General features: G+C 50.7%; 4 protein-coding genes across 4 annotated transcripts; 2 read left to right on the top strand and 2 right to left on the bottom strand.

Annotated features, from left to right (window-relative positions):
- Positions 1-2,805: 2,805 nt before the first annotated feature.
- On the top strand, positions 2,806-3,507 carry MFIFM68171_09611 (uncharacterized protein; the record flags this gene model as incomplete). The annotated part of the gene is made up of 1 exon (XM_071065030.1): positions 2,806-3,507. The coding sequence occupies one exon, from the start codon at positions 2,806-2,808 to the stop codon at positions 3,505-3,507; it is 702 nt and encodes a 233-aa protein (XP_070921131.1).
- A 1,612-nt stretch (positions 3,508-5,119) lies between these two features.
- Positions 5,120-5,872, bottom strand: MFIFM68171_09610 (uncharacterized protein; the record flags this gene model as incomplete). Its single annotated transcript, XM_071065029.1, has 1 exon — positions 5,120-5,872. The coding sequence occupies one exon, from the start codon at positions 5,870-5,872 to the stop codon at positions 5,120-5,122; it is 753 nt and encodes a 250-aa protein (XP_070921130.1).
- Positions 5,873-6,861: 989 nt separating this feature from the next.
- MFIFM68171_09609 (uncharacterized protein) lies at positions 6,862-8,046 on the bottom strand (the record flags this gene model as incomplete). Its single annotated transcript, XM_071065028.1, has 3 exons — positions 6,862-7,175; positions 7,308-7,700; positions 7,755-8,046. The coding sequence occupies 3 exons, from the start codon at positions 8,044-8,046 to the stop codon at positions 6,862-6,864; spliced, it is 999 nt and encodes a 332-aa protein (XP_070921129.1).
- Positions 8,047-11,662: 3,616 nt separating this feature from the next.
- On the top strand, positions 11,663-12,680 carry MFIFM68171_09608 (uncharacterized protein; the record flags this gene model as incomplete). Its single annotated transcript, XM_071065027.1, has 3 exons — positions 11,663-12,034; positions 12,090-12,177; positions 12,232-12,680. The coding sequence occupies 3 exons, from the start codon at positions 11,663-11,665 to the stop codon at positions 12,678-12,680; spliced, it is 909 nt and encodes a 302-aa protein (XP_070921128.1).
- Between the last annotated feature and the right edge of the window lie 519 nt (positions 12,681-13,199).

The following is a 13,199-nucleotide window of genomic DNA, read 5'->3' as shown; positions in this document are numbered from 1 at the left end:
GCGTTGGGCAAGGGCACGGATAGATCCGCTCCGGGAAGGTGTCGCTCGCTGTGAGTCTGCCAGCTGGGTGGCTGTGGAATTTTCTGCCCTCTAGTACGATACGGAAAGAGGGTGGTAACGGGATAGATTGTAGTTGGGATGAACTGCGTCATTGATGCCGTTGTGTAACCCGGCGAAGATGTGACAGTCTCGCTCTTTTTCCACAGCCGAAAGAGCTCGAATCCGGCTGCAAATCCGGGTTGGTTTCGTTCCGTTATGGCAGGCAATACACGCAAGTAGACTAGGATGGAAGACGGTACTGCAACTTTCGCTATTCTATCTGGATTTCGACTCTTTTGAGCTCTTCGGTAGCGTTAACCACCGTGAGCCGGCTGCCAGCATGTTCTGCCGATGTTGGTGCTCGGCCAGCCCATCACGCGAATACACTTCGCCTTCGGTCCTCCTAAGAACCATATACGTTGACGTGATCGATTTCATGTAGTTTAGGGGAAGTATGGGTAGTATGTAAGGCGATCTATAACCAGATAACTCCAGCGGTTCTCGTCAAATGCCTCATACAAATTGAGCCAGACAGTCAATGATATCAGTTGGTCGCCGATTCGAGTGATGTTTACGGCGGTTCCGAGGGGCCGATGAGCGTGCCTGATACTCTTAATCTGGATTTAGCACCTCTCTCATGCTTGATCTTTAACTAATTGAGGATTCTCTCTCTCTAAACTCGATGCTGGAAGCGATGGACGCCCACAACCAGGTCTGTGCATCCTCCAGGCGGCTACCCTTCCGCAGGGCCTTCCAAGTTAATGTCTTGGGGATAGATTAAGTTCCTCTATATTCCAAGACGCATTCGTCCGTCTACAGCTGTTGGAGTTCACCCGAAATACAGGTCAGGCAGGTAACCAGTCACTCGGCATTAAAAGCGCTCTACAGGAAAATCGAGCATGATGCGGTCCAGAAGCTTAATGCATGTTGTATTGAAATGGTGCAGAAACACACATCTACACCCACATACCCACCAAAAACAAGGGGGAGGGCAAAGACGGCCAAATGCCCGACAGACAAGATAGACAAGACAGGCCAGGCGATACCACCACAAATCGGGTCCCTGCAGCCTAAACAAGGTCAAAACAACATGTGCAGATAGAGCTCCCTCTCATCAGAGGGAGATCGCTTTGCACGCAAGGAGGGCTCGTCAATTGAGCTTGCAACAAGTGTGAAGAAAAGTACTGAATTGATTGTCCTGTCTAAGGAGCAATGGCCAGGACGGCCCTACTTATGGTGCGAAAGAAAAATGGGCCCACGGCAAGTTCCAGCCCCCGGGGTACCATCCTAGCAACTGTGTCCCTCTGATCAGAGGGACCCTGCCCTCTGGGGACTGTTTTCCCCAACTCAGTATTGAGCAGTATTTCACTAGCAGCGATCTTCGTTAATCGATCAGTCTTCGTCGTAGCACCGGATATACCGGGAGGAAGTCGAGAAAGTTGGAAACACGTCGACCGCCCCACAGAATACGGTAGACGAACTCTACTTGACATTGCTGGATTGGTACATCCATTCAACTTTCCATTTAAAAAAGTGAGCAGCTGTGGTAATAGGAAGAATTCTTAGAGACGCCAGTCTCAGGTATCCAACGGCTGGTGTTTCCAATTTCTTATTTGCTCTAGCCTGAAAAAAATGATATATTTCAAGGGTTATATACACGGGCCGAATGTGTTTTTGTTTAACCGCGGGAGGTTCACCACGGCTGATAGAAAAGTCGTCCACAAATTCAGTAGATTGCTCTCGCTCCACGTGCCGTGGCCGCCGCGATTGTAATCGCGGCATTCTCGTATATAACCTCAGCTGTTCTTCGGAATCTGCTCACTAAATAGCTCGGGCATGTTGCGGGGACTCTTGAACTAATTACCTATCTAGAGGTAGTTAGCTGAGTTATACACATTCCCCACATCCCTTTAAAGGGAACAAATAATTCAACTGCTGACACATCGCTCATTCCTACATCAATCATCGGAGTGGGCAAGAACTCGGTCCCGTCCCGGCCGGCTACCAAAACGCTACTGATGCAGTATACGGACGTTCTTATTCCATTCCCTAGCTTTGTAAGAGACAATATAAGGTATTTGAGGAGCTAAGCGGCCGTGTCTCCTAAAAATTCAGTTAGTCATACCAGGAACCCTGGCGGTCCGTATACTTGACAAAGCTGAGGCTTGATGTACGTGGTTAACAGGGGCGTGTCGGGGCCGTTGGTTCCATTCCCGCCTCCTGGCAGACGCATTACTCCTGAAGCAATCGTCTACTTCGCATCACCCTTGGTTTGTCTTGGCTTCATGGCCGCATCCTCGAGTCATTGTATAACTTAGCACACTCTCGCGCTCGGTTTCGGGGTGCCGTTCAGTCGCCTTGGAGAGGGGGTTGGCCAGCAAACGTCGTGTGGCGCTCGGTCCCGTGACCAGTGGCTTGTGCCCCACCCCGACTGATGTATTATGGGACATGTTCCAAGCATCCCTGGCATTATTCCACCACCTCGGTTGTTTCTCCTTGCGGAATAACGAAGGTGCCAAATTTTACTGCAGTGTGCGTCGTAAGGGTATTCAAACTTCTTTCTGCAGCTTCTGTCTAGGTATGTCTAATTGTTCGCCATTGGCTTATGCTCTTCTCTGGCCTGTTCAAAACTGATGAGCACGCAGGAGAAGAAGAACCGGGAACCGGCATACGGATTCATGAAATACAGCACAGAGGCTTGTTTGATTAAACAAGTCTCCGCGGTCCCAGTGTCCCTCTCGAGACCCAAATATCCAATCCCCTTTAATGGCGTATATGAGCCTGAAGTATGCCGATATCTGCCACTTTCTGATTTCTGCCGCCCGTTGGGCCTGGGGCTCACCAGAACCGTTGGTCATCGAGTTCTTGCCTAGGACCTATGACCAGAATTGGGACCGGCCCAGAAAGCGGTGGATAAAGCTTATCCTGCGTTCCTCTCGCTCGACGTGGCACGTCAAAGTCTCCGTTCACGGCACAATTGCGGACGACCAGCACCCAATTTTTGGCAAAAGACAAAAACGACGGAAAGATCTGCATGATCTATGTCGACATATTGATTTCCGCCGAATACAACTTCTTGATGACACGGTTACCGAGGTTATCCTGTCGCTTGACTCCGATCCGCAGAGCGTTAGGCTGCTATGCAAGGCACAACCGGACCCGGATAGCGAATATGCCACCGTTATCAACCACCTCTGGGTCCGCACTGTAGAAGACCCCCTCAGAGTGCGATTCCCCGTTTTCCATAGCGACAGTAGCATACCAACCAGGCGGCTGTCAGAAATTAGGGAGAAAGATGAGCTTAACGGCCACTCTGTTTACAAGATGCTACTCTACGGCGACGAGACGCGGTATATCTACAAGGAAGTTGAGCGACCTGAGTATGTTCGCCGGGCACCGAGGTGCTGGAATATGAGCTGCGGAACTTGGAGCTATTTCGCGGCAACACAGTTTGCATCGTGCAGCTAGCCGCCGCCGCCGTCTCGCAAAATCCATACCGGAGCACTCAAACCGGCAAAGAGAGCGACTCCAACGTATTACGTGGGGTTCTGCTCGAGTACCATCCGAACGGTACACTGGAAAAAGCATTGAAATCACCACCCGAGACGAATGGGCGCTGGTGCAAATGGCCCGCTCCAAATCGCCTCGGCTCTTACTGAAATGCATCAACGCGGGCTCGCTCACAGGGATTTAAAGCCTGCTAATGTTGTCATCAGCGCCGATTTTAATGCGGTATTGATTTATATCAGCGGCATTGGAGGGGTCACTCGTGAGTGGCTGTCCCAGGAGATGCTAGATAAAAAGGATCCACTGTCTTGGAGCATCGACGCGCGGAAACAAAATGATATTTGGGCGCTGGGACGAAACATTTCGGAAATGGCAGATGCGTGTTGCACCGATGATGAAGAGAAATTGCTAAGGAGCGTTGCCCAAGCTGCTACACGAACTACTCCACGAATTCCTCTCAGCGACGCTATCAGGGCCTTGTCGGAACGCCCTTCTCCAGTCCTTTAGATGTCGACCCAGTGAATGTCGCTCGGTTCAAATTCGCCGTTCGTCCTCTTCCCTGCGGGGAGATTAGCGGGATCCCCCAAGACGCTTTACGATGCCTGAGTAGGTGCACGATTCTTCGCGAATACCCCCGGGCTCCTCATCTTCTGGATCCTCGGTGCTTTAGGCAGGATCGTACTTGTTGTCGTCCTTACACCAAGCATAACCGATAGAGGTTACGTTACCCGTTTCATTGAAGAGCGGGGTAATTGCCTCAAACTCCATGACATGACATGGTCGGCCTCAGCATTGATGGCATCTGGGTCTGCCTGATAATTTCTTTGATGAGCCTACGCCGCTCTTGCTAAGAGCCGCTTGAAAGGCAGAAGTTTGCAATGAGAAGGCAAGTCCAGTGCTCAGGAGCAACGGAGGCCATTATCACCACACCAATAGGCATGTTACTTACCATGGCAGCGCATCTCGAAACCCCTGCCCTAGTGTCCATGCGAAGAGGATTGTTGGTTGGAGCCCGGTCCCCATAAGAATCTGTTCAGGACACCTAGATACCCTAACAACTGTATAGGCGCATCCTACAGGTCGAAACCCTTAGAGACTTCGTTATCGGCTAGGGAGTTCCACACCATTGAAGGACTAGACAAGTTTACCGGCCTCATATACAACTTGGCGGGGCTATTGCAGTGATAAGTGCAAGTATTGGCGATATAGGTGGCCGCTAGAGGATAGGTTTCAGTTGGAAAGTGGCTCCCATGTTTCAGCCTTCCGGCCTTCCGATTCTCGCCTGAGTCTTGGTACCGTTATCAATCCAGCCCACCTGGTAATGACTTTTGTTGGTATTTTTGTATTATGGTCACGCTGTGTCAGGCATCAGCCGAAATGGCGGCGATGTTACATGCGTCCTCAAAACCTTGAAAGTAATAGAGAAAAGAGCCAAGGTAAAGAAAGAAAGAAAGAAAGAAAGAAAGAAAGAAAGAAAGAAAGAAAGAAAGAAAGAAAGCAATCATGAGCGACTAAAGCTAAGTTCTTCTTGGTTACTCTGGCTTCTCTACTTTCCCCATATTTACCCCCTCTCTTATGCACATTTCTTGCGCTCAGCTACAGCCCTGACCCCCTTCATGACAAGCCAACCCGACAACACGACGTGCAGCCACTGCGCAATTCGGCGCTCCAGCAACAGCGGAACTTCGTCCTGCTTCCTCCACATCCACGTCTCATTGATAAACACCACATTCCCATCACATTGCTCCTCAATTCCCGTAACAATCACACCCTTAACAACAGGGCCTTTGTAAGCAGCCGGGGCATCCAACGCCATTTCCACCCGCCCATCATCTCGGTACACAACGCGCCAAAAGCCGTTTACCCGATCGTCGTTGCGGAACTCGAGCATCTGGATGTACTGGGTGTCGAAGGTCTTCTTCACCTCTTCATCCCCGGCAGATGCCCTGAGAATGAACGCTTGCGGTGTCCAGCTGAAGGCCGTCATGGTCGCTCGAACATAGTCGGTCATGGCGGATGACAGATCCGTTTTTAGATTGTACGATAGACTGGATGTGTGTAAGGGTTCAGAAATGACCCGTTCGCACGCGAGGACCCATTTCGAATCTTCGGCCTCGATCCCCTGTGGTAGTGTAACTGGTCTGCGGACATTGGCTGGGAGGCTGACGATGCCTTTCTTTCCGTTACGGATACCGGTTGCCGTCTTGCAGTGTCTTTTGACGGCGCGGTCGAGATACAGAAGATAGGCGACGGGAATGGTCAGTGGGAGAACGACCAGGCCGATTGCCGGTCTGAAAGACGGCATAGGTATAAGATTGCGGATCATGGTGTTGAAAGACCTCTCGGATTGAGTTGAGATTCATGTTTTGTCAGTGACAACCAAAAGGGGTCTTGGCAACAGAAGCAAACTTATCTGAAGTACAGACCAATAAGAAAGCGAGCCGTCGCTCGACGAAAACACAACGCCCGTAAGCCGGCTTTACTACACACCGTCGGAACGCCGGAAGCCGTGTGTAGTCCGAACCAGGGTGTAGATGTGATCATCATCCTCACCATGACATAGAAACATGAAAGCATTTTAGTATTGACAAGTTAAAACATGAATAATAACCCAGGCGCACAGTGCGACTCACCCACAATAAAGTGAGGAATGTCCCCAAGGGGTCAAGCCGCGGAGTGAGCCCAATATTTGCCTACCCTCACAATATCCCGCTTTGACAATGTCTAAAATCCTTCTGTACACTCCTTTCACTATTCGTAAAGAAACACGTGGGCAAGGTAATTGGCAGAGTCAGAGTCTACATGGCCAGCGTCATGGAACGGCTTCAGAGGTGAGTCGGTTCTGACCAGTGTTGGCCTGTGAGCAATGTAAAGGACTTTGCAGCTCAACTAGAATTGATAGCTTTGCGTATAAGGTAGAGTAGCGGATTTTGCGTCTGGGTTGTCTGCACCTCCGCAAGCCCACAGTCCCCGCTTGGGAGTCTCACGGTAATGTTGCCCTTGGAGTCGGTTGGAAAACACGTTGCATGTGTCGGCACCCCTTGTTATGGTGATGTGGGGGAGAGGGAGAGGGAGAGAGAATCACGGAAAATGAGTCCAAATATGCGACAGGTGGAGCTAGGTCGAAACCATATTTCCCGCCAGTGGACGAGGTAAACTGGAAATTCAAGGATCAGGTACCGTTGATACCATTTGAAAAGCAGGAACGAAAGAAAGGGCACATGACGTGTGCCTACTGTCGCCTGTAAGGTAAGGCTTCAAATTAGGAGAACATTACGACATCCTGCCAACCTGCACTCGTTACCTAGGATATCTTTACACACTATTTCTCTGAAACTCTAAAAGTTTTCTCGACATGAATTTGTCAGAGACAGAAGGCTTCACATATCGAAACGCAAAGTCAAAATGCCTCCGACACAACTCTCGCCTCTCCGGGTACTGACCATTCTCATCCGGCACTTGCTCTTGGATGCATCCCATAGCAGCCGACACACACAAATTCTTCAGATCTGAACCCGAGAATGACCGTGTTAAACCAGCGATAAGATCAATCGTCAAACCCTCGCCAAACTTCTCGTCGCGGGGAAGAATTCTAAGAATACCCTTTCTACCTTCGAGCGAGGGCACATCTATCAAGATGCGTACCGGCGCCCGACGCAAAACAGCAGGGTCAAGATCTCACGGCATCTTCATCGCAAGGAGGACAAAGGGGTTGCCGTCTTTGCCTTTCATCGCCCCGTCCCATTTGCATAGAAACTCACTCAGCATCGAGCGAACAAATTTCTTGTCGTCCTCACGGTGTTTTCCCAGGATACCATCGGCCTCGTCAATAAACATGATGCAGGGGTAAAGCTTCCTAGCCAGACCAAAGGCAGCGCGGATGGCTTTTTCGTCGTCACCCCAGCACTTGTGGAAGATGTCGCTGGATGAGATGGTAAGCATGTTCAGCCGGCATTTTCGCGCGACTACTTGCGAGGCGAGAGTCTTTCCAGTGCCAGGTGGACCAAAGACGACAGCTCCGGTGAGTCGATTCCGTTGCAGGACTCCATATTTGAGCTCGCTTCCGCGCACCAAGGATATGTGGACGCTCGTTTCTAATGCAATGGTTACGGTGGGATCGAGATGAACGTGAAAATGATCACCCGGACCTTCTCCTGTAGGGTTTTTGGTCAGCCTCTGCATTTTCAGGGCCGAAACACAGTTCGTACTCAAGTCTGCAATGTTATCGGCGAGATTGCTTTCATAATCATTACACTCTCTCCTCATTCTTCTGATCAAGTCATCGTATGACTCTGGCCCGCCATTCTTGGTTGTAGCTAGCCCAGGAGCATCCTCATTTGATTCCTTTTCGACCCATGTAGCAGCGAAGCCCCCGGATATGAGCCGCGGCGATCGAATGACAAGTTCACAGGCCTCAAATCCAAGTCGGTCGACCCCACTGGAACCTAGAGTAAAACCGTATCGTGCGAGCGAAGAACTGTCCACCGTGGCTCGATACATCAAACGGGGATGTGTTGCATCGCGCTTTGGCTCGCAGGATGTGCAAAAGTCGGTATGGTAACAGACGGTGCATTTGTACCTGATGCCTCCAAGATCGGATCGCAACGTCGATGAACAAAACTTGCCATCGCATTTAACCCCGTTATGTAATAACGAGGTCTGGTGTCCCCGCGCTGGTCGTACTGGCATATGTGGACAATGGATTCAAGACACTAGAGCTATAAACCGACGTCTCTTCAGCGTCACTAGCACTGGAGCTCAAGAGTCCAAGAAAAGGGGTTAAATCTCCCATTAGTCCACTGTTCCGTAAGACATCGAGCGTATTTCTGTTGCTGCGTCGGTGAGGCCCATGGAATAGTAAGGTATGGAGGTCTCATTTTTGACTTGTTCTGGAGATAGAAATGAGAATGAACTGACTCAAGTTCTTTTGAACGGGTCGTCAGCCCCTGTGAGCAGCTGTTATAGTTGAACGGGGTTTAAGCAAGGCCAAGCGCCTCAAGCACACAGCTGCTGGCATTAAACTGTTAAGGGCCGCCATTTTCGAACTTGGGCGCAATCCCAGCATCACATTACGGAGGCGAAATATGATTGATGCCTCATTGAATGCCTATGGCGACGGCCAACCGCTCATTGCCCATAATTATGCTGTGGTTAGGCATGACCGAAGTAAACACTACCTGTCATCGGCAGGCGACGTGGCAACTGGGGTCATGGGCACAACAACTTCTGGCGAGGTGACGTATAGACCACACAGGTTATCTCGCAGGATTTGTGTCACTTCAGAGTGGGGTTGTGTGGTAGTTGCCAACTGGCTACCATTCTCCTCTGCAAATTCAAAGTGGTGACTCCGCCTTGCAACACACAGTCCAGCCTGTGCGTTGGCGAGCATAGCCGTTCGACAAATCAAGGAAGAATATTTCCGTGGCCTATATGCGGTTACCTAACCACGATGGGATGCCGAATTAACTCTGGTGCTGAGTAAGGCAGCTCATAATGCGGCCCAACGATGCCTACATCATTGGCCAATCCCTCGTCGAAGGTACGAGTATCAAGGTTGAGGTACAGTATCAGAACTCTGGGAAACACCACAACCTCCTTCATGTAAAAGGAAAACCGAGTTTTAACCCTTTACCAGACCTTTTCTTTACCATATCCTTTTGCTCACTTGAACTCTCCGCGCTTAGAACGCGTTGGACCCATACCCCAGTCCCCTTAAGAATCATGTCGACCCCCGATAACACCGTGACTAGTAGGTCACAACAACAGCGCCCTGATCGGACCCTGGGAACGGACGTTCTACGCCGTGCTACGTCGTTCCCGGCAACTGGAACCCAGGACGCTCGCTTCATCCGCAATCATTTCAGTTAAATAGCACCTCTATAACCTTGCGTCCCGTGCCTTTTGCTCTCTTGCAGGTCTGCAACTTGAATACCACGACTTTCTATCTACGTATCATATGTTTTCACGATCCAGGTACCTAAGTTGATTCTATTTGTTTATACTGGTTTGACTTTGTCTGGTATGCAGGAGCCTGCTGTTGTAGTTGCTTGACCTTGTCCGCCCGCTTGCTAAATGTCTTTTTTCGCCCCCCTTGTTTTGTAGGCATGTGGTGTAGATATGGGTTCTCCGCCATTCTAATAATATATTTTGATATTCATATCTCAGGATAGCAAGACGAATGCCGACATAGTGAAGAACCACAGGAGGACTTATCTACACCTACACATCTATAAAACAAGAAAAAAAAGATAGTTGATACGCTGATAGCGTGTAAATTAGCCAATTAGGGGACAGGCTATCCGATTGATATCACGTTAATGATCACCCAGAAATATTTATGTTACCCATTGGTGCCTATAGGTCGGTATTTCCCCACCCTTTAAAGCCCCGGTCCAACCGCGAGGCATTCGCAAACAGTGATACATTGCTTGTGTGATATCAGGACCAACAGCTCCTCGAGCTACCCAATCAGACGCAGTGGTAGGCCTGGTCATGCAAGACGGCGGCCGCCCCACTGAGGCCTACATTGTCACACCATTTGTTCCGCCAAACCCCGCCGGCCACATCACGTCCTACTAGACTCCCGCCCTTCTTTTCGCCTGGAATTCTCTGGTGCTGGCAAAGTGCGGCTGCCCAGCAAAAGCACGCCACCTCGACGATATATTCTAGGGTCTCAGCTTCCAAAGCGCTCACCCAAGCATCGTGCAAACTCCGCAGACACTCGTCTCCTCCCAGGAAGCCAGAGGCAAAATGGCAAAAGTCTCACAAAAAATGGCGACCGACGCTTCCCGTCTGATCTCAGCCGGCAGTTCTGCGGTAACATCGAAGATGACCGAGGCGAAGCCTTTGATGGCCGCTGTCGCTACGAAAGCATCGGAACATGTTAAACAGGCTGCTGGGAAGGTACTGTACCTTAACATCTTTCTGTATTGGTCAAGGTAGCATTTCCTTCTAATAACGATATCAACTCCAACACAGGCAGCACAATACGCGACCGACCACCCAACGCGGACGGGATGGATCGCAGGGGTTACCGTAATCACTTTTGTGCCGCAGCTGGTTATTGCCCCTGTGCTTGGCCTAGCAGGGTTCGGCGCTGCTGGTGTTGTGAAGGGTAAGTATCTCCTGCAATCTCTGGGTCTTTGCATCTGGTCTGCTAGGTGTTCGACCGAGTCTACACCTACTACCACCATCGCCGAGGCCGGAAGATCCTTGTACAGTACACCGTGAGCTAATATTTACTTCGCCGTTCCAGGCACGATGGCTGCGGCAATCCAAAGCGGCATTGGAAACGTCGCGGCTGGAAGTGTCTTCGCGACGTTACAGAGCGCAGCTGCGGGAGGGGCTGGCGCATCGGTGGTCGCTGGGTTTACTCAGGTTGCGGTACCGGTTGCGGCTGCTGCGGTTGCTGGAACGAAGCGGCTTTGGTCTAAAATCAGGCGTTAGGCTTTTCGTATAGGCGATTTCGAGATGTCGTGGAGGGTTCTGCTGGGCTGGATCTGGTGTTTTTAAGATGGTAACCTTCTCAGAGTGAATGAAGACTCCCTCACCCCAGGCTCCGAATTAGTTGATGTTTGATACAACGGTCATTTTCTTGAAATCTGGAGCTCTTGGAGTCCGCAGTACTGGTTTGTGTATTAAGAGGCCTACGCCGGGCTTTGTTGCGGCTGCGTTTGCGTGTTAGACTAGAATTCTCTGCTGCCCAGATTGCCACGATCCTTCCGATTACCTTCTTCCTAGGATTATACACCTTTAGTAATCCCACCTCATCACTAGGCTCTATCATCGTCGTACGAAGTGAATCGGGTGAGACTCTGTAGAATGCATCAGTTCCACAGAGAACTGGCAAGCCGCGCAATCGGACACATTTCGGAGAGTAAAGAGTGGGCCATCAATTGAAGGCAAGAATTCCTTTGCTTTGTTGGTACGGACCCTTCTCGGATATTTAACAGGCTTCCCATTCGTTAGCCTAGGGTCCCAATCCGGATTATATATGTACCTGACGTTCCTGTTCGAGTCGGCGTATAAAGCAGTTGCCGTGTCGGTAGATTAACCGCGGCGTGATTACCCAACTCACCCCTTTACCATAGATTTGAACTTGTATTCAGTAGCGGCCATGGCACTCTCCCGCAGCGCCGCGGCAGCCGAGCTGCAGAAGGTCTACGCCAATGCCGGCAAGGGGGTGACAGCTAGCGAGTTTGAGGAAACAGTGCTCGATAATGGCCGCCGCGTCAGCACACCTCTTGTAATGAGGCTTTTAAGTCAGATGGGCCTCGGAAACGACACCGACAAACCGTTCAGGTTGTTTGAGAATGCCTGCGGAGCCGGTGTGGTTGCGCCAGCCCTGCAGAAGCTCATCAAGCCCGACGTCTTGAAACAGAGCAGCATTCTCTGCGGGGATTTCTCCGAGCCACTTGTTACATTAGCGAAGAGCCGGATGGAGAATGAGGGGTGGTTGAACACTGAGGTGAGGAGGATCGACGCCCAGGTAAGGAAGCTTGTCCGCTTTTCCCGCTGTCAATGACTGACAGATTGCTGGCAAGAAAACCGGGCTCGCCAGCGGCTCTTTCTCTCACGTGGCAACGAACATCGCCTTTCACGTTATGCCAGACTCGGAGGCTGCCGTGGACGGTAAGAGACAGAAACAATGACAAGCTCCTAGGCGGCGCTAATGAATGCTTCTAGAGGCAATCCGTGTCCTGGCGCCGGGCGGCGTATTTGGCTGCACAACTTGGCACAAGGAAGCAAGCTGGGTTACCCACCTGAAAAAGGCGTTCGCTTCGTTTCCTTTTGAAGCGTCCTTCGACTTTGGGCTGCAGACGACCGAATGGGGCGAATGGTCGGATATCAACTGGATCAGGAAGATGCTCGTGAGCAAAGGCCTGGAGGACGTCAAGGTCGAAGTATTTGCTTTCATTAGCCATGTGGATAACCTTGACTACTTTCTCGAGCGCTTCTCTATGCCCATCGATTCCGTTCTTAAGAGCCAGTGGACCGAGGAGCAAAAGAAAGCGCATCCACGGGAAGAGGTGATGAGACTGGTCAGAGAGTTTCTCGAGAAGAAGTTTGGGCCTGACGAAGGGTGGGAATCGAGCTGGGTTTCTATAATTGCCACCGGCCGGGTGCCTTGTTGATTTTTCTTTTTCTTTTTTATTTTATTTTATTTGTCTTTCTTTCTTCCTTTCTTTTTTTTCTTTTTCTTTCTTTCAATTTTTTTTATTATTAGAAAAGCTTTTTTTCTTGATGTAACTACTACTGGCAAGTGATCATTTCAATGGAACTTGGGCCGCAAAGCCTGCGAACCCCGCATCGGGCGCATCCACATTGTTTTCCTGCAGGACGTCAATTGATTCGTGCAGACCACGTGACGGGATTCGCATCTCTCAGCCCCTCTGTGAGGCGCGCTGGGGAAATCCAGAACCGCGAAGATTCCCCAGGAGCTTCTGGCTTCCCGCCTACCTCCCAGCACGTCTTGAAACGTCCAGGTGCTTGCGGCGGCGAAATCAGCGAGATCTAGACGGGCCAGCCGCCCTTCAGGTTGTCCTCGCACTTGCGCGCACAAATCGCTGAGAGCAAGTCGCCAACACAGTGCGCGCGCTCAGAGCGCTGAGCGACCGCACCAAGTCCCAAGCTGCAACCCCCTAAGCAAAACG

The sequence above is a fragment of the Madurella fahalii genome (genome assembly GCF_045866475.1).
Source record: "Madurella fahalii IFM 68171 DNA, scaffold_5, whole genome shotgun sequence".
NCBI lineage: Eukaryota > Fungi > Ascomycota > Sordariomycetes > Sordariales > Madurella > Madurella fahalii.
Note: the sequence above shows the minus strand (reverse complement) of the source record. Positions and strands in the feature narration are given on the sequence as shown.